Source organism: Excalfactoria chinensis, chromosome 24 (assembly GCF_039878825.1).
Source record: "Excalfactoria chinensis isolate bCotChi1 chromosome 24, bCotChi1.hap2, whole genome shotgun sequence".
NCBI classification, from domain to species: Eukaryota; Metazoa; Chordata; class Aves; order Galliformes; family Phasianidae; genus Excalfactoria; species Excalfactoria chinensis.
The window spans coordinates 2,138,531-2,163,706 of NC_092848.1; the positions used below are offsets into that span (position 1 = coordinate 2,138,531).

General features: G+C 44.7%; 1 protein-coding gene across 2 annotated transcripts in view; it reads right to left on the reverse strand.

The window, feature by feature from the left end:
• Window positions 1-22,627, reverse strand: part of MAP3K3 (mitogen-activated protein kinase kinase kinase 3) — a 37,210-nt gene extending 14,583 nt beyond the window's left edge. The window contains exons 1-9 of one of the 2 annotated variants that reach the window (XM_072356729.1): window positions 22,356-22,627; window positions 16,432-16,553; window positions 15,991-16,080; window positions 12,843-12,883; window positions 10,060-10,159; window positions 9,067-9,180; window positions 6,206-6,326; window positions 2,231-2,364; window positions 763-824 (exon numbers count right to left, since the gene is read on the reverse strand). In XM_072356729.1, the coding sequence (XP_072212830.1) occupies window positions 763-824; window positions 2,231-2,364; window positions 6,206-6,326; window positions 9,067-9,180; window positions 10,060-10,159; window positions 12,843-12,883; window positions 15,991-16,080; window positions 16,432-16,553; window positions 22,356-22,359 (788 nt within the window). In that variant the 5' untranslated portion in view covers window positions 22,360-22,627. Of the gene's footprint in view, window positions 1-750; window positions 825-2,230; window positions 2,365-6,205; window positions 6,327-9,066; window positions 9,181-10,059; window positions 10,160-12,842; window positions 12,884-15,990; window positions 16,081-16,431; window positions 16,554-22,355 lie in introns of both variants that reach the window. The other variant, XM_072356728.1, reaches the window with a different exon arrangement.
• Window positions 22,628-25,176: the final 2,549 nt, after the last annotated feature.

The following is a 25,176-nucleotide window of genomic DNA, read 5'->3' on the forward strand; positions in this document are numbered from 1 at the left end:
AGGAGGGGAAATTCAATTCTGTGGATTTTAGATTCCCCAAATGGAGAAAATGACTTGCCTTTGTAAAAGAACACTTCTCTTAGTGGGGTATATATATATACACACACAAAGAGGACATTTCAGTTTATGAATTTCAGGCTATTTCAAATCATTAATTTTACATGTGAAGCACTTAAAAATTCATAACCTTCCACAAGCGCACTTTAAATATTCAAAGGCAGCACTACTCCTAATACCTGCATGAGATGGGAACCAGCAACAGCAAAGGAAAGGAAGAGAAAGATCTAGACCATCAGACGATCAGCAGCAGCAAAGAGACTCCCCATTTCTCTTTGGAATTAATACAGTATCTTGCAGAACACTGAAATCTAATGCAATGATATGTTTGTGTAACCTTAGAATAGGTTGGGGTTTTTTTAATGAACAAGTAGAGCCTTGTTTGAATGATTTAAATACCTTGAAGCCAGATGTTCTCTGAGTCTAGGCTCCACACAGACGGCACACTTCAGAACTCCGTATTTATAACATAGAGCTACTGAAGCACCAGTTTGTTGGGGTGTGTTTTTGCCAGAAAATAAACCCACTTTAAAATGCAGTTAATTCTTTTTAAGAAATATTTTGAGCTGTAGGTAGGAAATAATTTCCTAGATCTCTCCAAGAACATTTGAGATGGAAAACAAACTTTCGCATAAGTACAACTGGCACACTGACTTTAAGCACATAGGTTCCTACCAGCCCATACATTTGTACCTGTCTGCTGACCTGTCCAAGGACTGACAGCTTCCTGACACCGAGTTCTCAGCACTGCTTAAAGGGTCAAGCATCTGCAACATAAAAAAAAGTAAATCACATGGCAACGTCAATCTAATGCCTAAAAGAGGCTGTGCATGATGATTAGAGTCTACTACTGCTTGCCTGGAGGATGCCCAATTGAAGAAAGAAGTCTAAAAGCTATTTAGAACACACATTTTCCCTCTGTCTTCCACATAAACTGTTAAGCACATATCGAATTTGAGCCACTGTTTTGCTTTAGGTGATACAGGACTCTGCTGTGAAAATGAAAGTAAATCAACTAGTGTGCTGGGCCTCATCCCAAGTGACTTCAGGAACAGAAGGCCTCAGCTGGTGCTACTGCATTGCTGTCTCCACCTGCAAGCTGCCCTTTGGCCTTACTTCCTACTTACTGAATGGAAACTGCAGTTTCAAATGCAAGAAGGTCAACATGAGCCTGATAATAGGAAACCTGAGCATACATGTGTAATATCACCAAAACTGCAGGGTTCATTCAGAGGTGGGGAGACAACGACCAATGTGCATGACAACTGCTGCTGGCAGCTCAACAAAGGCATTGAAACGTACACATCTAAAAACATGTTTGATGTATGGTCAATCACAGAATGGCTTGGGCTGGAAGGGCCATTAAAGACTATTGAGTTCCAACCTCCTGTAGTGAGCTGGCTGCCACCACCAGAGCCCCATCCAATCAACATCTCTAGGGATGGGACGTACACAACTTGTCTGGAGCAACCTGTTCCAGCACCTTGCCACACTCTGGGAAAAAAAATTCTTTCTAACATCTAATGTAAATCTTCCCTCTGAGTTTAAAGCCATTCCATTGTGCAGTATCCCCATCTCCCCAAGTAAAATTCATTCTCCCTCCTGTTTATAAGCTCCCTTTAATTACTGGAATGCTGCAATGAGGCCTCCCGGAGCCTTCTCTTCCTCAGGCAAAACACCTCACACTTGGCTTTGCTGAACTTCATTTGGCTCATGTGGGCCAACTGTTCAAGTCTGTCAAGGGATGGCACCCCTTCCTTCTGCTACATCAACTGCACCACTCAGCTTAGTGTCACCAGAGTGGTCAGGCACTGGAATGGCTGCCCAGGGAGTTGGTGGAGTTGTCATCCCTGCCAGTGTTCAAGAGGTGTCTGGATGAGGAGCTACGTGATATGGTTTAGTGGCTTGTGGTAGCAAAGGAAATGGGAGGACAGTTGGACTTGATGAACTTGTAGGTCTTTTCCAACCTTGTGACTCTATGATCAGCGAACTGGCTGAGGTTGCACTCAATCCCACTATCCACATCACTGATAAATGAACAAGGAAACAACAGCAGCTGCCAACACAACTACAGCTACTGAATGTTCTAGGAGTGATTAAGAGAGCCTGGAGAGCAGCAGCAAACTCTTCAACAGCTGGATTTACTTTTCTTTACCCTGATATTCATACTCACACACTGCTCATTGGTTTCGGGGATGAATTCGCCTTCGCTGTTTATGCTGGTGTAGGAACCCTGCCGAGCAATGCGCTGCTGCCTCTCAGGAACGTACCCAGGAGGTGGTGAACTCCGGCCTGTGTTCTGGGAACCTGAGCCAGAAAGAAAGACATCTCTGACTTTGGTGATTACTGAAAGGAGACAACGCATGCGTGCACACAAAATCCAAGTATTCACCTCTAATGCTAAGCCTCTATGATTACAGCAGCTCTGGAATGAGCTTAATAGTCTGGATAGAAGTGGAACCAGGGGGTGCAAGGTAAAAAGCAAACTATTTAACGAGCACTTGTGCTACCATTTAAGACGCTACAAGAAAATTGCTGGTGAAGCTCCTAACAGAACAGTTACTTGTCTCTAACCTCTTTTGCTCAGCCCTCCAGGCATAAGTTCAGTACCTCAAGGAAGGCAGAGACCTTCATGAACTCCTGGCTTTCTAACAGGGGCTTGAACTTCACATGTACTGAACAAACCACTTGTCAGAGCAACAGACCTTTTAGCTTGGCTATAACTTCATCATCTACCTTGAATGTCAGTACACTCTCTCCTAGTTATCATCAGCTGAGCTAATCATACTGATACTGTAAAGTCAAATATCCCACGGGAGGACGGTCAACTTTGTAAACAACTCTAAGATTGGGTTTGTTCTGTGAAAGTGAAATAGCACGACTAGCTTGGGTGAGAACACACCATCAACTCCGCAATTTCCCTCGATCACATGAGGTAACTAGATGGACGCTGTGTGTGGTTAGGGGCCAAAAGATGAGATAAACATTTTACTCATCTGTTTTGGTACTGCCTAAGGAGTTTCTGTTGTCAGAGAAATGTAACACCTGGGGCTTGTTTTTCCCTTGTGGATCTCAAAGAAGATGACACACTAGAAACAGGAAGGAATATAAAATCCTCTTCTGCAGCAACCTATCCACCTGCAGCTCCCACCACGTTCAAATGTGAGCTCCAAGAAATGCTGTGGCCCAGCCAACCTACCCAAGGTCACCCATGAAGTCAGAGGCAGAGTCTGAAGATCAACTCTCAAGCTGTGCTCTTTACAACACTGTCTTTAATTAAAGCGTGTGTACTCAGGTGCTGAGAAAGATGGGTAAGGATCAGCAAATACTCTCCCAAGAAAAATATTTCCAACTGAAATTATTATAATAAAGAGTGAAGGCAAACACTGGCAATAGCAAACTGAAAACCTTGCGTACACCTTTCAGAGGGCAAAATGAAAAGGAAAAAAAACACACTTTACTGGCTTTGGGTACATGAGAGGAAGGTGGCCTGCATACAAAAGGACAATCTATGGCTTGGAGCTGCCACCTGATTTTCCGAGTAGCTCTGCAGGGCTCATGTGACAGCACGAGCCAACTGGAAGAGAGATAAACAAGAGAGTGTGCTGTGTGGCTGCACTGAGTCACGGGAGCATACTTTCACTCCTTCCGACCCAATGCCATGGCTGAAGGAAGCCCACGTCCCACTGGCAGCAGCCCAGCTGCTATTGTGGAAAGGCCACCATTGCTGGGCAGGAAAAGGAAGTCGGCACTAAATCAATGTATATCAAAGGAAGCGAGTGGAAAAAAACACGAGTGCTGCCAGAATGCTTAACAACTATTTTCTCTCCCTCTTTTTTTTTTGTAATAAAACTTATCTTTACTTCCCCTGAATTGGTGACAGCAGGCTCGAGGCCTGTCCACTTCAGAAGACAGGAACTACACAGATATATACTCTGCATGCAAACAGTTTCTGCTGAATGCTGCTTTCAGCTTTCATTTCACTATGTGTTATGAATAGAGAATTATCTTTGTTTGAAACACTAGAAAACAGGAGTACGTTCTGTCTCCAAAATTAAAGATAGGAAAAGAGGAGGAAGGGGGAACTAATTTAAGGCTGAGCTACTGCCAGATTACCACCAGACCTCCAACAGAACTGCAGTCCTTCTGGATCTCTTGATAAGGCAGCAGCCTGAAACTCTGACATGTTCACTAAATAAAACCAATGCCGCCTTAATTGATGACAGGCTAATCAGAAAGCATCCATAAGCTGGCATCAGAGGAGAGAGCAACAGGGATACAGAAGAGGCCCCTTACTACTAACGCCACTTACCCATGACAGACATTCAGTATGGTCTGTTAGCTTTGGCGTCACTATTTGGATACCTCAGCATGCCAACAAAAGAGCAAGATTTTTTTAAAATGAAATACTTTTGGCACTGAATCTGTCTGAAAAAAGAAACGTGGTGTTCAGACAAGCGTGGATACCACTGCTTTCCTTATAGGAGCAAGGAATGCTGCTCTTTTTATGCATATTGACATCAGACTATAATGGATGGGAAAAACCCTTTCTGTGCCAGTTTCGGACACGTTTCTGATGATTTCAGCACTTCTCTATTTTGTTTGCTACTTCATAAGAGTAAACTGTGCAAAAGGGGATCAGCAGATTCCAGACAAGATGCAAGCAGACTCGCTAGACAAGTCTAGTACAGAGAACTACTGGTTTAGATCTTAAGCCCTTCTCTATTGAGTTTCCACTCAAGTATGCTTTGGTCACAGCAGTGTGGACTCTAAACTTGAGTTTAGAGCCATCAGTATGGAGAGAGACTGTTGGCTCCAATTTAATTGCACTCGTTATTTGACAGTACAATTGCTTCACAAACATCAATCCAAAATCCAGTTAAGATCATGTCTGAAGGTTGCAGTTAATCAAACTGAAGTACTCCTCCTCCATACAGGGAGCTGGTGTAGAACTTGGAAACAAACCAGCTCTGACATTCCCAGCTTCTAGCACTGCCCACGTGATTTGTGGCACCTGTCATCTGCAGCGCTGGGTCTGACAGGCCCTAAAATAGCTGTTCTAACAAATGCAACCATCTTCTGCTTCTGCTTCCAGCAACCTTCAGCTTTTCTCACTTCCAAGGCAAAAGTAATTTCCACACACCACCACCTCAGGCTCCAGCCTTCAGATCCCTGCTGTTGTTCACCTTCTTCTTGCTCTTTCACGGTTTTCTGAGGTCTCACAAAATGATTCCAAACCATGAAGTTGCAGGAGCTTCAGGCATTTCAGTTTTTCATATAAAACCATCACAGCTTTGAGCATCTTTCAACCACAGGTTTGAACAGTACTTCATAGTTATACAGTGAGATACCACAGAGAAATCAGCCAAATCTACCACAGGTAGAAACCATGGAAATAAAAATGCATGTCTGTGGCTGCCCTAAACCAATGCACTACGTGGTGCATCCTGTGTTGTGTAAGGTGTACGCATGCGGTCAGAAAGTTCTTCCTGTAAAATCATGCACGCAGTTAAGAGAACTGATAACACTAGTCAACTTACAGGGTGAGATTTACAGTACAGGAGTCTTATGTGGACCTTCCCAATGAATGTGAATGCACTAAGCTAACAAACACAAAGGAAATGAGACAGAATTGCATATTACTGACTCTTTTCATTCTCTTCTGGGCAGCTGTCTCACTCATCTGTCCCATTGCCCTGTCTGCTGCTGATGGGGCAATTACAAGTGGAAGGTAGGGGAACTCGGCAGGGAGGGCAATGGGTAGACAAGCAGTGGCAATTCCTGTGCTCCCAGTAAAATACTTCATTGCAGGAACAAGTACCGGTTCCAAAAACTGAATCTAGATTTCACGAAGTGAAATTGCCAATCTAAATACAAAAGCTTAACGGGCTCACGTAAGCTTTCCAAATTTCTAACCTCAATGAATCTGGCTTTAGCACATCACCCTTTAGCAGCTCCTCAGCTGTTCAACAGCTTAGCAAGGAACTCTGAAACTTTCTACTACAAATGTATTAAGAGCTTTTCAACATGAACTGCCTTGTCCTAAAATGACCTTTCACTTTCTCATGGCTTTCATCAACTCTATACTGTAAATACTACTGTCCAAAGGAACATTCTCACCAAAAAAAGAAGTGGCACAAATACTCACTGACAGAAAGGTGCCTGCTTCGGGGCTCTGGTTGCTGATAGGGTGTGTTCACATCCCCCACAGATTGGGAGGTTTTAATCCTGACTTGTTTGGGCAGTCCAGAATGGGGTGAAGAACTGGTCTGTTGGGTAAAATGAGAACAAAATAAAATGATACTGTGGAGCTCAAGCAGTTTGGCTACAGTTTAAAAACATCGTTATGTTTAGTATCAAGAAAGTAGCTGAAAACGAGTCTTAGAGCCTGATGTCTTATTACTTCATATTAATTCACGGGACACAAACAAGAAAGGCAGCAAAACAGGAAGCTCTGCAGTTATTTTGTGAAACAGGAGTCAAACAACTAGAGCGTACTATCCTATCCTCCAGCCTCAAACCAGACGCAGGATTTACAAGTCTCACTGTTGTCTCCCAAGAGCAACTAACTGTGAAAGCAATGGGAAAGGGGCTCAGATCACGGACAAACCTACAATTCCTATCAGCTACTTCGGTTAGCACAGATAAATTGGGAATCCTGCAGTCCTTCAGAAGCAGTTACCTACCAATTTGGTACCCTACAATTTCTAAAAGAGCAGTGACTACTCAGAGAGCCTAAGCAAAAACACTAGGATTTAAGAGCACAGAAGGTTTGAAGATACCAAGATGAATGCTTCTTCCTTCATCCTTCACTGAACCTCCACAGACATAATGTAACTAAAGATCCTTTCTCTATGGTGCCTTCATTTCATTCAAAACAGAAAGAGCAGTGAAAGGAGACACGTTGTTTGAACAGGGCTGGCAAATGAGATGTGAGGCCATACATCAAAAAAGTACTGAAATGCTGCTCATTCAAAAAGCAAAACCCTTTGCACCCAGTCAGGAGGGAGTCTGATTTAAATTGCAGAAACTCTTGTCACGAGTACATCCATGGGAGCTGAATAAGGGGTGCACAGGTCACACTGTTTACATGGACAGTCTGGCTTTAGCGCTCTGGGTGTTCAACTCAATCAATTCTTCCCATTAGTTTCCAAACAGAAAGGACAAGGGCCTGAGTTTCTTGATAAAAGGAAGAGCACACGTGAGCCACAGCAAGAGGCACAAGGAAATTAATATAAACGATATTCACAAACACAGGCTCTCAGTACAAGTCACAGAGCTACTGCTGTAAAGTTAAGTTGGTTTATACACGTATTAGTGCCAAAGTCAGAGCGTTACCTTTCCATCCCCAGAGAAAGAAAAAGAGCACAACCAAACAAAATCTGCATCCTGTACTTCAGGAAAAAGAATGCTTCCCGCTCCCTCAGTGGGATGAGATCATGCAGCCAAGAATCCTCCTTCAGACTTGTGAGCTTTTGCTTTATCACATGGAGGACTCTCCTGTCAGACAACTAAGAGACGAAAAGGAAGTCGGAAGAGTGGGGGGAAACAGTGGCCCTTAGTGAAGACTTCACTGTTTGTTTGTGCTTTGAGCCAAGGGGGAAAAAAAACAGCTAATGAAAGGACGTCGGCACAGCACTGGCTACTGGCTGGTGTAGGGATGAGACTTGCTGAGTGTTTACTGTAGGAAGGTTTTGGTGGCTTATGTAAAGCTTAGATAGTATCATGTAACATCTGGTTTTTAGGCTTAAGATACTGAAATTAAGAGGGCTGTAAAAGAACTGTTTCACTGTGTAATACCAGAAGCAGAGGCCACCTTTTGCAGAGCGTTTCCTGACAACACAGAGCAGTCTGACTACAGCAGGTCAGACCAAAGGTCTTCTTGCCAAGCATTGTCCTTGGAGCAGCCAGTTCCAAAGAACAGCAACCCCTCCCCACCCCCCCAGTCCCCTTCCAGATTCTGGCACCCAGACACTTGGGAAACTGCTGTTAATAAACCCTGAAGATATTTGTCTATTAACATGGATTATCAATTTCAAAAATAGCAAGAAATGGATTTATTCTCCTGACAGCTCTAAGAATTACAGGTGTGATTATTCCGAGAGCCTGAGCTGACAGCCTGCAATCTTGAACAGAGATGCACATTCCAGATTGACAAGCCACAACCAGCAAAGCTTTCAAGACAGCACAGCATCTTGTGTCACGCTGTGCAAAAGAATTTAATAATTCGCAAATAAAATACCTAAGCTATCAGGCTCATTGGCTTTAAAAGCTGTATGACATTAACTTCAAAAACAAACCTCAACACTTTCACTCCTCCTTTATTTCTCATGTTATGATCTTTCCTGCTGAAAAGTGCAAACTACATTGAAACTCACTGTCACAGCCCCCTATGATCCACGACAGCGAATCAAGACACAAACAAATTCATCTTAGGTGTTTATATGCCATCATGAGCTTAAGAGCAACTCAGTTTCTATACAGTAAGACTGGATTCAAAGCATTCAAAGCAGTAGGCTACAGAGCTAAAAAAATCATCGGCAGACTTCCCATCCGGAATGAAAGTGCTAACAGCTTGTCATCAAGAACAACTTGTGCTTTCTTAAAGACAAGCTAATTGTGTGCAGTTTTGACACTGTGTCATTAATCAAAAACTAAAAGAAAACCCCTCTCTATGAACCAGACTCATCATGAGTTATCTGCACACAGTCATTGGGTACCCTGCGTAGAACATCCTTGATAATTACAGCTTCAAAATCTCTTTTCAGTGTTTTAGTCCCTGAACACCTGCTGTGGGTAGCAAAAAAAATAAATAAAAAAGAACAAAAAACTCACAGAACAAACCCTAGAGGTAAGTCAAATCAAAGAGAATAAATATATTCATGCGTATATCTGTGGAGCAAAGCAATCTTACTAATTCTTATTATTTATTATACTAAGAATGCCACTTTTCAGAGACTTGATGGTAAAAACCTTCATCTTGTTGCAGTTATAGAAGTTGTTACCTACATGGTTTCTGTCCTGAGAAAGCAGTAATATTCTAAGGCTTTTCACATTAGAGCTTCGGTCTAAGAGATCTACTGCTTTATCCAGGTCATCTTGGTTTTTCAAAGGAATAGAAAGCTGCGAAACAAACAAACAAAAAACAACATTAGAAAGCACAGCAAAAATGAATCTACTTCCCTAAGAGGAATTTAAAGAAACTATAAGAATGAAAATAAAATCAGAATACAAGATAGGATCCTGACTGCTTGATTCACACACAAGCTTTCATCACAATACTCTCCCACTGTCTTTTTGTTCAGGGCTTTCCTTCCACACTGTCAGAGCTGTGGTTGACCCTATGCAAGTTTCCCTTAGGCAGTTATCCAAGAACAAATCAGAGTCAGGCCCCAGCCTACCTGATGACAACAGTCTCAGAATATGTATGAATCCACATCTAATGATCAATTGAAAGCAAGGTTTCGCCTAAAAGACTAATACAGGGTAGATCTAGACTTTGAAAGAAGGGAATCAAAGAGGAATTTAAAACCTGCTAGGAAAATCCCATAAAATTCTCCTCATACACCGTCTGTTCTCACCCCACTCACAACTCAAAATGTGGATGCTGTTAATACTGAAGAACAACTTTTATTTTTGTTGAGATTCTACTGGTGAGTAAAGTTTGGCATCTCTTTCATTAGGGATACAGTCCCTAACAATGCAAGGGCAACACCACAACAGAAAAGCAGGGAAAAGAGTGCGAAAGCCTAAAATAATTCATCTTATTTGCACAAACTACCTGGCTCCTCAGAGACAAATGCATACTCCCCATTAGCATCTCCCAGATAACCCCAGCAGGAAGAATGAAGGTGCTGATGTTAGTACAACACTGACATCAGTGTGATGCTCTGTCAGTACCAGCACGTCTTCCTCTGGAGCACAGAATTTGGGATGGAAAAAAGGAGATCTCACCTAGAGAGCCTATTACAAGTTCTGAGCACTGACAACCATGTTCTGTACCTCGTTGTTCATGTAGTGGAGGTCCAAAGGCTGGCCAAAGGCTGTTTTCACTTTCTGTTGCACATCTTCATAGCGCACAGGACGGACAAACAGGATAATTCTGAAACAAGAACAGAAAAAAAACAACACTGAAATCAGACATATGTCTGACAAAGCAATCAAATTAGATGGCTGAATCATTCAAACAAAACAACCAATCACATTTGAACGTTTCTTTCTCAAGTAATTATTTTTTCTAACTCACGTTGATATTACATATCAAGGAATTCTTGAACTGATATTAATCATCAAGGGATTCTCAATCTCTGGTGCATTTGCTATTGGGTTGTCGAAATAGAAAATTCAACCTCAGACTTATTCAACTAAACGTTTGTAATAGAATGCCTTCGTCCCTGGAGAGAAAAATATCCTTTACTGAATACATTTCTTCCATGGAAGAGGATATAAACGTGCCATTTATGTCAGCTTAAAGAACACCACTTCAAGCAGTAAACAAAAGCAAATAAGTTCAGCGAGAGTTGCAATAAAAGCAACAGGAGGCCCCAAAAAACAAGATGTTTTGATTTAAATACTCCGATACCTGAACTAAAAAACACTTCCTAACACTTTCCAAAACGTGTTCCAACTGAGAGGTTTCAACAAACTTTTCCACAGCAAGTCAGCACTGAACCCCTAACAGAAGGCATCAGTAGGACCCAAAGGCATCTGAACATCCTCATTTCTTGATTCTCTGCTTGCTTGCTTTGAGCCCAAACCTCACAGCCCACTAACATCCTAGTCCTAACACTCAGCCATTTCCCAGCCAGCTGAATGGCACCGTGTCCTAATCTACACACACCAATGGCCTCAAGGAATCCACAATGGCAACAGCCACAGCTGCCCTCAGAAACCCTAATGAACACCATGACACAGGCGTGCTTTTCAGAAAACGGTAGCAGGGCTTTCTTTGCTAGGTATTTATTACTCTTTTGCCTACATAGGAATAAAAAACTATAATGCTTTAGGCTAAATAGTAAAAGGAAGTTCCAGGAAAGCTTCTAAAACTGTTTACTTTGCTGGAATGTTCTGCTGTAGGAAGTTGCCAAGTACTCAGAAAGCTGCTACCTTGACAGTCATAGAAAAAGATTATTTTATCACTCCTAGAAGAATACCCAGCAAATAAAACATGACGGGTCAAGAACTGGAGGATTCAATGGTAACTCCTGCTTACGACCCATTAGACCTCATTTTAGCAAACCAATGACATCCAGTTCTCAGCACCTTATTATTAATCAGTCCCTGTACCAGACCTAGATGGTTGTCAGCTCTTCTGCCTTGAAGCTCTTCTGCCCACAAGCCAGCTCCTCTCCACCTCCTTCCAAAATGCTTAATTTCCAGGATATCCATCCACCCCAACACGCTTTGTCAGCACTCAGTATCCTTGCACTGCATGCAGCTTTTGTTCTAAATAGCTGTAGTGTTAGTTGGCTTTCCTAGCCACTGCCCAGGTAGGGTTCATCTTGCGACCAGACCTACAACATTCAGCAATCTAGAAATAATTGTCCCTGTTAAATAAGCAGCCCACAATAACATTTTCTACATATTAGTAAGAAACCCATCCATGAAACTACAGTACTCTGGCACCATAATTTAGCTCTCAGCTGGACTGAAGTCCCTTATAAAGGCTTCCATTCTACACTCAAGGCATTAAAAAGCAGAGCTGTTCTCAGGTGCCACAAATTCTATTAGTTTAAAAAACTCTCTGCGCTCTTCTAACACAAAATCCTGGACTGCAAGGTTTAAGGAGCCCATTCCTGCCTGACCACCTTAAATATTTGTGGTTAGATCTGGCAGCTCCTCTGAAACCAAGCACACACACTTACATTCTCGGTGCAAGCTTGCTGTCTGTAACTGCATACCACTTTGGGAATGGGGAATTCAGGCAAGCGTAGCTGCATAATTAGACTAATGCACAATCAACCTTTTCATTTTAACGTTACTTGAAGAAAAAGCTTTCTTCTCCCCTGAGCTCTGAGCCATCTTAAATGTGCCCTGGCAGAAGACACGGAAGATGACAGGACGGTGGTGACAAGAGTTTGCTTCCGAGTTGCCTTGTCACAACACAGCAGCACAGGAAGTTGTGCAGTCACACAATGCCTCCAACACCGTGCACTGCTGAGCAGAGAGGGCTGACAGAGGCAGTGCCAGGTCCCAGCTAACGCTGCTTTAAAATCCTCCTCTCCTCTGCTCTCCTGTTTTAAGAAAAATACCTACATTTGATAAAGCTCTCCTCCAATAGAGAACAAATCAGTGGCTTTTTGAGGCCAACGTTTGAAATTTCCAGGTGATCATTATATCTTCCCACTGATATAATATTTGCACTCCATCACTTGCTCCAATACAGTGAGCTTGCTTTAACAAGCTCTGGCATCGCACACTGAACTGCACTCATCAAGGTGAATGCTTCAGACTGAAGGCTGACCATGAACAACGTACTATGAACAAGAGGGGGAAGGTTTGAGTGCTTATTAACACTGTGTTTATTGCTTAGTTTCATTTCCAAACACTTACTAGCAGTCAAGGTTTAACACGATGCACTAAGTCAGGAACATCCCTTTGTACTTCACTAAGAAAACCTCACATACAACCACAGAGAGCTGAATCTTACTCCCTAGAAACAATACTGTAAACACAAAGTGCTAATTCAGCTGATTTTCTTTTTTATTTGACAAAAGAAAGTATCTTAAAACCAAGTATCGAAGGAAATAACAAGGAAACAAGAAAAGAAGCGAAGACAGACTTACCGTCTTTCCCCATTATATTCAAACTTTATCCTTACTTCATTCTGTATAAGAGAAAGAACTAAAGGTTAGTTCACAATGCAACTCTGACCAACAACAAATAAAGCAAATGAATGGCCCACATGATGGTTTTAAGGCCCAAACTCAAAGCAGGTAATTCTGTGATAGCAGCAGGCATCGACTCCTCAGAAAGTGAACCAGAACACAACAAATGTGGTCACTTTCTGCATTGAAGCTGAAGTAGATGGTGGACAATTAAGAGGATGAGACGTGAGCACAGCGCCATGAGGAATGCAGAAATTGCCGAGGGAGAAATAGAAGGAAAAGGGTAAAAACAAAGTTGTAATTTCTATTCGTTGTCATATGGAAGACACAAATATATTTTAATGATAAGGAAAATTAATCTATCTTAAACACTGCATGACAAAAGCCTGAAATACCATCCAACTGCACATTCACCTGAACTGAAGCTCATTTGCTTTGTGAAGTCTCAAGGTGTGTTTTTTTCTGTCATGGCAGAAAAGAGACACATGCAGCGAACAGATGACATCCTTCACACTGCAGTCCCAGTCTTTGCTATTGTTAAAACTCAGCTCCTGGACTCAAACAGCGATGTCACAAATAAGCAAACCACGTGTCACCTCAGGGAGTGCAAAGGGGATATCATCCCTCTCTGGCAGATGGTTAAACACACTGACTGCACAACCTGTGCATTTCCCTGCAAACTCAGAAGATGCTGCATGACACGGAAGAGTCAACATGCTGAACTTTCAACTCTGGAGCTCAAAGTTCAGATCCCAATTTAGGCTGCAAAGATAAAAATAAAAGGGAAAAAATCTGCTCTGATAAGACTCCGTAATTTCTGCTGCACAGTTTGTGTGATTGGGGTGGATGAAGCCATCTGTGAAAGCCTCAGACAATAGGCAATCACACATCTAGGAACTTCAAAACAAATGTGGCCAGGAAATGCTCTTCAGTGAGAGGAAATATCTGGCAGGCCCAGTGGACAAGAATGCAGTTCAAAGGGACCTAAGCAATCACTGCCTGTACACAGCATTCCTGCAGCACCATAGGTACATAATGGATCACGACAAACGAGCTCCCCAATCAGAGCAATAATAACCTGCAGGTGGCTAATTTGCACATCAACTCTACCAAAGACATTCTTTCAGATGTGGGAAGAAAAAGAAAGACAGCAAAATGAAGCAAATTTTAGAGAAGTCATTTTATAATGAACAGTAAAGGAAAAATGCAGCAAACAGTGTAGGAATACAAAGCTATAAATGATGTCCACCAGTCAACTATTGATGAAACATTCTTTTCTGGAGGGAGGAATGATGCCTTTATAAACGGATTATCTGGGAAGGAAGGCTCTCAATTATCTTCCTCCATCCTATTTGAAGTAGTCTGGTCTAAGTGAACTAAATGGATCTGTTTGGATGAAATTAAATGACAGCCATTTCATAGATTAAATTTCTGACCTCGAGATGAGTTCTAGGTTATGAAACAGCTAAGTGACAAAGTTCTCACTAGTCAAAATTAGGCAGCACTAAAAGATCTTCAGGGCTCTACAGAAACCGTTCCTCAACTTGCTGGTATCTGAACCAACTCAAATATCCTTCTCACCTCCACTGCACCCTTTCAAACTCATAAGCTGTAACAAAGAGAAGGGGAGAAGAGTGATGATAGGTATTGACATCACCTGGCACCTATCTCCTGATTGTGCTTTCCAGAAGGATCACACACTGGCTATTTGTGTTCACTATCCAAAGATCTAAGGAGAGGAATTCAAAGTGATCTTAGCGTTCACATTTCAGAGAGAACTTGGAATAGTTACATATCTAGCACTGTGCATTTCCTTTGGAAGCATGGGGAACTTATCGCCCATACAAACTGCTTTTTGAAGCAGCTCCCATAAACTACCCAAAGAGATGAGCAAGAAAACAAATCCAAGTTTGGGGTTTTAGTATCCCAGTTCTGTGATGTGGTATCATAAAGACTGATTACAGATTTTGATTTAAGACTTCTCTGAATTTACATTTCCAACATGACTTGGAAAGGGTTCCGCACTGCTCTATGGATTCATCCAGCACACTCAAGGAAATCCCAGATCTCAGCTGAACGAAAAGATTACAAGCAGACAAAGCACAAGAAGGAGACAGACACGTACTTTACAGCCTGCTCCAGCAAGCATAAGCCTGTAATAAGCATGTAACTGGAAACAGTGATTTTACTGACACAGGCAGCTTCTCATGTTAACCTCAATCCAACTGCAGTTAACTTGATTTAATTCTTTAAGACACTACTGGACGAATGCTTCTAGACTGAAGCCGTTGAATTTAAATTGAACTATTTCATTCACACAATAAGCAGCATATAGTGCCACAGCTGGACTAGTCTGCCTTGTCTTTCTACCAGAAAGAAAACGTAATAGTTTACTAGAGCCTTTTTTTTTTGGGTAGAGAAATGTAAAATAAATCCAAATAAACTTTGAAGTATTGATGCTGCCACTTATTACCTTGGGACAAGAATTTCATTTGGAAAATGGATTTTGCAGCCCCATACTCATGTAAGGGCTACTTTCATTTCTTTCTTCACATGACACATCTGGGTAACTCCAGTCAATCCTCCCTATCAAGGAGGATGCTGCCTCTATTCAGACACCTGTAAAGAGCTGCTTCCTTTTTCACACAGGCAAGATTTATTACACTTTAACTAAAGCCAGACCTCTCAGAGAATCCCCTTCGCTGTTCCTGAATCAACTTCAGTCTGACTCACTTTTATCAGGCTCTTCATTCTGAATTCATATGCAGTCTGACTCATGTGAAGATGAGACATTAGTTCATTATCCAACAGATTGCTTTATGCAGCTTTAACCTGCAGTGACCCTCTGTTGAATCACAACTTGAAATACTTGTTTCCCTTTCATCATTACTGCTTCTCAGTTCTCTGCTTCCCTCTGAGTTTAAGTATTATTTCCACTACAGGGAGAACCACATGCTACTACTTTATCATGATAGAATCAGTAAGGAAAAGCTCTCCTGGCCTTCACATCTACTGAAATGAATCCTGTAAAAGCTGCCACACACAATTTTAAACCATGTTCCTAATTTATAATCACTAATATTGAATAGGAAGCAAACTTTCTTACCGGAAGTTTTTTTTCTTCCACTGCAGAGGCACACTGGTTTGTTATTGCAGGGCTGCCCAAGAGGGGTGGACTGCTGGCATTGTGTTTTTTCTTAAGGAATAAGAAGAAAACTCGTTTAAATAAAAAGGCAGTACAGACCAGAAAACCGCTTGTTCAGTTTCTTAGCTAATCTACACAGATCAAAACCCATCAGAAACGCATGTAGGAGGAAGATGGAACGCTGAGACATTGCAAAACATCCAAACTGCACCTTCCTTAGGCCATGAAGGTAAATAAATGAACAAAGCTACCATGATGGCAACACCTGAGCAAGAACAGGGAGTGTTCACTTGTGATGCTAAAAGCACATGGCAGAATGCAGGCAGCAGGCCCACTGTCAGCCTGCTCTGTCCCTTCTGTCCCCAGGCACTGATTCCAAGCACTCATTAAACATCCCTTTACCTGTTTGTTGGAGTGAGCAGCGTCTTTATTCTTCATGGTATCAAATCCAGTCAGTCTGTGACGTCGGCTCATCTGGAGGGCTACCAGGTCCTTCATGATGGAGTTCAAGGCCTCTTGTTCGTCTGCAGGGCACAGGAATTTTGATAGTGAGTACCTTGTGTGAGCATTGACTGTAACACTTCTGCGCTGGGTTTCTGCTGGCTCACAGAAAGTCAGCTCTTTTTTAAGAGATCTCTGCAAACACACTGTAATTTCATTTAGTTATACAAAAAACCAAACAACCTAAGATCCTGAAGTAGTAAATAGACCAATTTTAAGTTGCTTGTCCAGTGTCACAGGAGGATCTGATGTGATAAGGTTCAAAACAGATTACAGAATAAATACCCCCAGGGCCCTGGTTCTGTTAAGATGCCTTCAGAATGAACAGCCCCACTTGGACAGATTTGCTACACCATCACAGATCATTTAGGAAGAGCAATCTGTTGTGCTTCTGCCAAGGAAAACCCAGTAAGAATCTCTTCCTTCCAACTGAACATCCCATTGCCTTAGAATTCCTGCTTGCCACCGTGACTGACTGTGGCCAGCAGAAAGGAAATTATGCTGCCAGAGCAAAATGCAGCAAGTTCAATTCAAGGCCTCAGCAAATGCAAGAAAATAAAAACATGCACAGAGATATTTCAGTGTATACTACAGTCTGAAAATCACCTTTGGATGCTAATTTAAAGAGTTCTTCCATTGCAAAATGCATAAGAGCTGTGGTGGATGCCAACTTGAAGGTGTTTTAACAGCCACTGAAAATAACCCTCTGCTTCTGCAAGATCTCCTGAATTACTTGATGCTGCATAGAAGGGAAATAAACCAAATCTGGCACATGAAGTTTGGTTGTAATGGGACAGGACCAGTCACTCTGCTTGTACAGCAGGCACTCTGTGAGACATCAGATTCCTCCTTTCTCTCTGAGGTCCTTAAACATATCAGCTTGATGGGTCTGAATTGAAATGAGTGCTTTTAGGCTACACATCTATTCACAATTCAGGACACTGAGTTGGATGGGTAAAGGTGTTCATGGGAAAGTAGAGCAGTTGCTGGACACTCAGTGGCAGACCTGCTTGCACCTGCATTTCTCTGTGAAGGTGACTCACATGGAGGAGTTGTTCCTCCAGTTTCACGTCACGCATCTGTTCATGAGTGTCTCAATAAAGACAGCTTATGTTTTATGCAAAAGACTGGATTCAAAATTAAACAATGTCTGAATAGCAAATTAGATCTTTGCAATGCTTAAAGATGACAGATGAGGGATGTACGTCTAAAGCACGCAGGAACAAATGCTACCAACACTTAGAAGCAAGAAAACAGAACACAGGCCTGTGTGTAAGGGGGTATCATCTAAACTTGTCCCAGCCAGAACAGAAACCATATTGGCTTTCTCCCCAGTTCCTGGCCAGAAGGTCAATAGGTGCTCTGCAAGGAGCACTAGTGCTTGCACTGCACCTTCACCATGTGCTGCAAGGCAGTGTAAGCCCTTCTCTGCTTAACTTTTCCTGAGAGGCAGCTTTATTCCTCCCCCAAAGGTAAGAGCTATTGTTTAACCATTAAAAAAACAGGACTGTACTCCCATTAAACCTCTTCTAGTTAATTTAAACCCGGCCTTCTTGATAGCATTGGAGCTTGCTACTGCTTTGACACACTGAAGGGACACAAGGTGAACAAGAGGAGGCATTTTCAATCCAAGCAGTGTGTCCGAGCTCATTCACTGGAACCTCTTCATGCAGAGCAGCCCAGACACAACAGTTCCCCAGTTCTGGGGCTTCAAGGGACCATTAACAAACAAATTCATGGTTTCAATGATTCTGATCGTATCAGGAATCAATAAATGCAACACAGCGCTCCTCAGAGCTGAAGCTCACTTTGGAGCCCACATTCTGAGATCTTGCATTCACCACATTTACTCCCAGCATCACCGAGAAAAAGACTATTATGGGCTACTATGGGATTTTGACAAGGCACTGTAGCATTTATTCAGAGATAAAACTGATCAGAGTTTTACACTGTCTCTTCTAGCAGGGGTGTAAGTAACATAACCAAAGCAAGAGGTTGCTTTTGAAGAGCACTTCAGCCAAAGGAAATAATTGCTAGGATCCATCTCAGCACTCCGTAACCCCTTGTGGGAGCAAAAGGGGAAAATAAGGTTGTGAATGAACCATAGAATGGCCTGGGTTGCAAAGGCCCACAATGCTCATCCAGTTCCAACCCCTGCTATGTGCAGAGTTGCTAATCACCAGCCCAGGCTGCCCAGAGCCACATCCAGCCTGGCCTTGAATGCCTGCAGGGATGGGGCATCCACAGCCTCCTTGGGCAACCTGTTCCTGCACGTCACCACCCTCTGGGTAAAAAACTTCCTCCTAATATCCAACCTAAACCTCCCTTGTCTCAGTTTAAAACCATTCCCCTTGTCCTATCACTACCCATGCTCACAGTCATTCCCTCTCCTGTTAATACACTCCTTTCAAATACTGGATGGCCACAGTGAGGTCTCCCCACAGCCTTCTCCTCTCAGAACTGTATGTTTTCAACCTTACATCTGAACGCTTCCCCTTTTACCTCCCTGGAGCATCTCCAATTTACTCTCATTCCTTCCTCTTGTTTGGTATTAAGCATAATCTTTGAGCAAGGCGGCCAATAGGGGCTGCACCTCCGCATAACAAACTGTGACATCGATGGAGTGGTGAACTGCTGAGCGCCCAGCACCCAAGGCACACTGCGAGGAGCAGGGATGCAAGTTTTCCACTACAGCACAGTTTGGGTTTGGCTGGCTACCAGGAGGATGAAGAAGAGCTTGTCTTGGCAGACGGTCAGGGTTCCTTTGGGCAAGCAAAACAGCTAAGAAAACAGCTTCTAACTGGGCGCTCATGACACGAAATCAAGTCAATCAAAGAATACGTCTATGAATGAGAAATTGGTCTGAACACCATGGCACCTCAGTCCAAAACAAGGAGCAGCAGTTAAGATGCACTCACAGGCTGCTGGTGCATGGTGCCAAAGCCCAGGCTGTGCTCACGTCGGCTGATTTTCAAAGTCTCTCATTTGCTGGAGGAAGTGGGCAGAGAGGACACGTGTCCGACCAGCTATCTGCCTCCTATCACAAAATCATATCAGAGAATCACATCATGGAACGGCCTGGGTTCAAAAGGACCACGATGCTCATCCAGTTTCAACCCCCTGCTATGCTGCAGGGTTGCCAACCACCAGACGAGGCTGCCCAGAGCCACATCCAGCCTGGCCTTGAATGCCTGCAGGGATGGGGCACCCACAGCCTCCTGATGCAGGCTGCAGCTCAGCTGTGCAACTACTTACTAGCTAACTCGTGCATTGACACAACTCTGCAATGTGAAACTCTTCATGGCAGCACCTGGATAGCAGCAGAACCCCCTGGTGAGCAGGAAGGGCTGCAGCACTGCTGGGAGCTCCATTCACCTGCAGGCAAGCACCAATGCTATGATCTTACACCACACAGCCACACAGTGCCATGCAGCAGCAGGTGGAGCTTCTATGATGTTAGTAATCACACACTGGACTACCACCTCCCTCACCTACCAATATATACAAGAGAATTCATCCTTATGTTGGTTTGGTGGGAAACAAAGCATTTCTCATTTTTTAAACACAAAATCAGTGTGAAATACGCATTTGCCTAAGGAAGAAATGTTTCCATCTAGGACAACATTGTGATGGATTTAATGTTGCCAAGCATGAAAACTTCTTTCCATCAAAAGAGAGGATTTCCACAGATTGGCTTTAAGGGAGTATCTGCAGCAGCATCACATTAATCACACAATGCAAAAGTTATTAGGAATGAAAAATAAGCAATTTTGGAAGCTGACTGAAGGACCCTTTGCTGCTACGTCTCCAGTAGGTCTGGGAAACACAGCTCTGCTTTGTGCTCAAAGATGTTGTCCAGGAAATGCTTCTCATGTTTTAAAAACTACACTCACGGGTTTTCTACCATCGGATAAAGGGGAACTGCTACTCACAGAGAAAACCCTTCATCCTCATAACGCGTTTATTTCCACCCGTACAGGGTTTGCTCCACAGGGCCGAGCAGGTCGGTGTGTTTGCAGTGGTATAAAACAGGAATAGGGTTAAAAAAAACAACAACAAACAAACCCCAAAGTAAAAGCATCTGCAGAGTGCAGAAAAGCCTGTAAACCTCTATAATCCAGGATGGTATTTTATATAGCGTAACAGAAGGCACTAGAAGTTGTTTGAGAAAAGCAAACACACGCATTTGTTATCCGCTGCCACCAACAGCGATGCTGCCTGCTATTCTGCCAGCAGAACCAGGGGCAACGAGCAAGTTTGTTTAAAACAGAAAACTTGGCCTGCAGGTTTAGAAGAAAAAGCAGAGCATCCCTATGGAGCTGGGATACGTATCTGAGGTTCCCCTTCACACTGAAGGATTCTAGCTGCCATTGACTGACCCTGGGCTCAGCCCCCTCCCTCCCCCGGGCAGTGGGGGCTGTCACTGCACAGCGCCAGGCAATGAGAGCTAAGGGAAGGAAGTGACACAGGCAGGAAAGCAGAGCAGGCCGGGGAGAGCCTCGGCAGCAGCAGGCCTGCAAGGAGCACTTCAATCTGGGCCTGAGTGCTCCTCCTCCCCTCTGCTTCCTACATACACGTAGGTTTCTCTGTATTAGAAGCAAGTGCTCCTATTGCTGCTGAGGAGCTCTGTTTGGAAAGCACAGGTTTGGAAATAACTGCCCTTTCTGTGAAATGCCTGAGATCAGCCACCAGTGAGCTGTGCTTCTATCAATGGAGCTCGGCAACCTGCAACACTGACCTCTCAATGGCAGCACTCGTCTGTCAGAGAATCTCATAAGAAACAAGGTGGGAGAAAACTCAGGGCCAGGCAGCCCGTTGCAAAACAGTCTCTAAAAGATCTGCTCACAACAGCCTAATGAGTTTGGATCTCTCCCTTCGCAAGCAATCAGTACTGCAGTTGCAACACCAGGCTGCAGAGCTCTGTGGAACTGTTCTTCTTCACCCCATGCTCACGTGTTTATAAAGAGGCATCCAACAGCCCCACAAAGCACTTCCATGGAAGCTCCACACCCTCCTGGTTGGCTGCTGTGAGTTACGCACCATCAGGTTGGCTCCTGCAGAGAGGACACTGCCTGGGTAACGCCATACATCTCTCTTTAGAGAAGAGGAATCTGCTTATAGACCTGCCCATCTGATCTGCATTTACAAATGGACATTTCGTGTCGGTGTTGCTGTGCCTGGGATCGTCTCAGGGCACAAAGGAGACATCCTGCATTTGCTTGGAGTGATGCTTGCAATGCAGTTATAAGTAAGAGAACGTATTACATGCACAGACTGAACGCTGAGGGAGTCCCACAGCACCAAACTTGGAGGAAGAGTGAAAGCTGCGGCCCACAAAGCACTGCAGCTCTGCCCGCAGGTAACAGCAGCGACTCCCCTGCCAGCAAATGAGTCAATTCTGCTTTAGAAAAACTACATTGTTTACCACTGTAAAGCAAAAAGGGAACCGGGCAACAACAACAACAACACAAGGTAAGGAAAAAAAGAAAGGCAAAACCGAAGCGGTTCTTCACACAGAACAAACCGACCGTTCGGACTCACTGACGGGCCGCTTTTGGAGGCATTTTCCTACCTGCGCCCACAGCTCAGCGCTGAGCCCCCCCCAGCCCGGCTTTCTAACACCAGGATTTGAGCCCCCCCCCCCCCGAAGCCGCCCCTACCCGGCCGGTGCCCCCCCCCCCCACCCCGGCCCGCTCCCGCCGCTTCGCCCCCTCCCTCAGGCGACGCCCCGTTCGCGGCCCGCCCCCGCCCCGCAGCCCGAGCGCGGCCCAGGCCTCGCCGAGTCGACGGCCGCCCCCCCCCCCCCGCTCAGCCCCCGTTCTCACCCATGGCGCCGGGCGTTGGGCCCGCGCCGTGCGGGCGGGCGGCGCGCTGAGGTACGCTGTCACCGCCGCGGCTCCATGGCGGCCGGGCCGAGGGGGAGGGCTCAGAGCCGCCGCCACATTCCCAGGCCCGCGCCGCCGCCTCCTTCCGGCAGGCCCCGCTCCGGCTCCCACGGCGGCGGCGGGGCTGCGGGTTGCGGGCCGCGGGCGGTGCCGGTCGCTCCCCACCGCCGGACCGGGCCGCGAGCAAAACAAACCGCTCGGCGGCCGCCGCGCACCCGCCGCCGCCGCCGCCTGCCAATCACAGGGGCCGACCCGCCGCTCTCAGCCAATCCGCGCCGCCGAGCCACCCACCCGACGGCACCGCCCGCCAATCGGCTCGCCGCTCAGACCGTCGCCCGCCAATCGCGGGGGGCCGTGATGCTCGCTGGGCTGACCCCGCCTCCTCGCCCGCCACCGGAGGGGACCGGCCCTCAGCCGGCTGCCAATCAGAATGACGGGCGGCCGTGAGGCCCCGCCCACCGCCCGGACTGCACCGCCGGGTCCTAGCGCCCACCTGCGGCTCAGAGCGCCCCAGCCCGAGCCGGGCGCAACAACCCTCCGCTCCCGGCCCTTCCCTGAGGGCTCAATAAGCGATGGGAAGGGCAGGGGCTGCTGCCCACCGAGCTACGCTCAACACACACAAGCAGAGAAAAGCACCACAGTTCCAGAACAGAAAGGAGCACGGCCACCCCAGCCAGCACGCAGGCCCTCTGTGGGAAGAGATGCCATCCCATCCTCTCACTGCTGTCCTAATGAGAGGCCCTGTAACCATCAGCATCCCTGCACCGAGGGACACGCGCCCAAGTCACGCAATAAACACTGCTGTCATTTTGTTTTTACCGTCTTCCAAAGCACTGCTTCAGACTTTCCACCACCACAGCGCTGCAATCACACAGTGCCTTTGTTAAAGTTACCCTGTACGAAAGTAAATCCACATGGATGAGCTTTAAGTACATGAGGCTGGAGCTCACTACGCCCCTCCCGTTCATGTAGGGGTTCGTATTAATGAGAAAGTGGTTGTTAGAAATGGAACTGCTCACCTGTGCCATTCATTCACCTGCTGATGGGCTCCTGATGACTGTTTCTCCTCCCTCCTCCTTTAACATTCCCAGCTGCCACCTCCCCTTGTGACCATAAAGCAGAAAACATCCCTGCTAAACGTAACACAAACATGCCACGTGTGGGAATCAAATGTTGTTTCTGCATTTAGAATAAGATAAGAATATTTTATTTCAAGATCTCATTATATAAGTGAAGCAATTTGTAGTTATTAGGTAGAAGTCATAGGTACAAAACTGCAGCTCCTGTCCAGCTGTCTGAAATAGAACTACTGATTTTTGGTGCTGGACAAATAAGACCTGAGTAATAAAGGATCCAAAGAGGAGAAGTTAAAATAATTAACAATATACCTGTATAAACTAGCAACAATGTATGTTTTAATGTTTTGTTGTACGCATTGCAAAAGTATGCAAGTCGTGACATACCTAAGGATGTGCCTGAAGAGATATCGGGAAGGACTGGAATCAACCCCCCTCCCCGGGCTCTTTGTTTAACAAAGGTCTCTGAGACAGAATGGACGAAGCTTTGAAAGAAATCAACATATCAATACGATAAGAGCACCGAGACATCTTGGAAACAACAGCAGGATGGCGACAGACTGCACCTGAATTAACAAACTTCAGAATGTAATTAACAAATGCAAATCTCGGGTAAAATTGTAACCTCGAATACCCAACCAAAGGGGAAACGGGAGGGGAAAAGGTATGGGAGACAAGGTATAAATGCTGTAACATCGTGTCCTTAGTTGCGCTTCTGCTATCAGGGCGCCCGCCATTGCAATCGCGAATAAAAACTGCTTTTATCAGAGATACCGTCCTGACCAAAAATTATTGAGGATATTTCCAACACCACGCAACAGATTTTAGAGCAAAGAACTGCTGTTCCTGTCCAATCTAACCGAATAATTCTACCTCAAGCTCCATAAATCAACTCAGCTTCTAAAAACAGCAGCCGGCCTTCAGCTGCTCTGCCCTGGCTTTTGCTTCCATTCCACCTTGGGGGTGTATTTGGGTTTTGTTTCATTAAGAACAAGTCCAGCTCTCCTTCCCTGACGCAATGATGGCCACCCTGCTGCTGGGAAACCCACCTCGAGCAGATGGTTTCAGCAGCTGCTTGTCTATCCGGCAGACATCTAGCAGCAAGCGTGTTGTTTTCTCAATGTTTTCACTCATCGGCACCACAGCAATGTCTGAGAGGCTGCATCAGCTGGAAAACACAGGAAGGAAAACTGGATTGGAAAGGAAAACTTCTCTAAAGTGGGGGCCAGGAGGAGTTCAGGGCATCACCAAATCATGATGCTGTTATCTGGGATAATGCAAAGAGCTTGCTATGCCAAACTAGACAGACAAATCAATCCGTAAAGGAATGCTTAGCTCAACAGATCTGACCCATCGAGGGCCAGAAGCTGTGCACAAAGCCAATCATCTCAGCCCTGCCTTTGGTTTTGGACCAGAGGGTTTCCACACATATCACCTTCAAGTTCCCATCTGAAAAAAACAGCCCAACGTTGCCACTGTTTAGGCTCATTTTTAGCATCTCTTGTATAACTCCGAAATTAGAGAAATCTTTCTAGTTTTCCTGTATATTCTTGCCCAGCTGTTTGTTTTCATGCCAAGATTATCCTTTCACTTACATTACCCTTTCCTCTTCCCTGGTGTTTTCTCTCTAAATACATCAAGAAGATAATCTTATTTCATTTCAGGTTCCACCTTAATAGATGAGT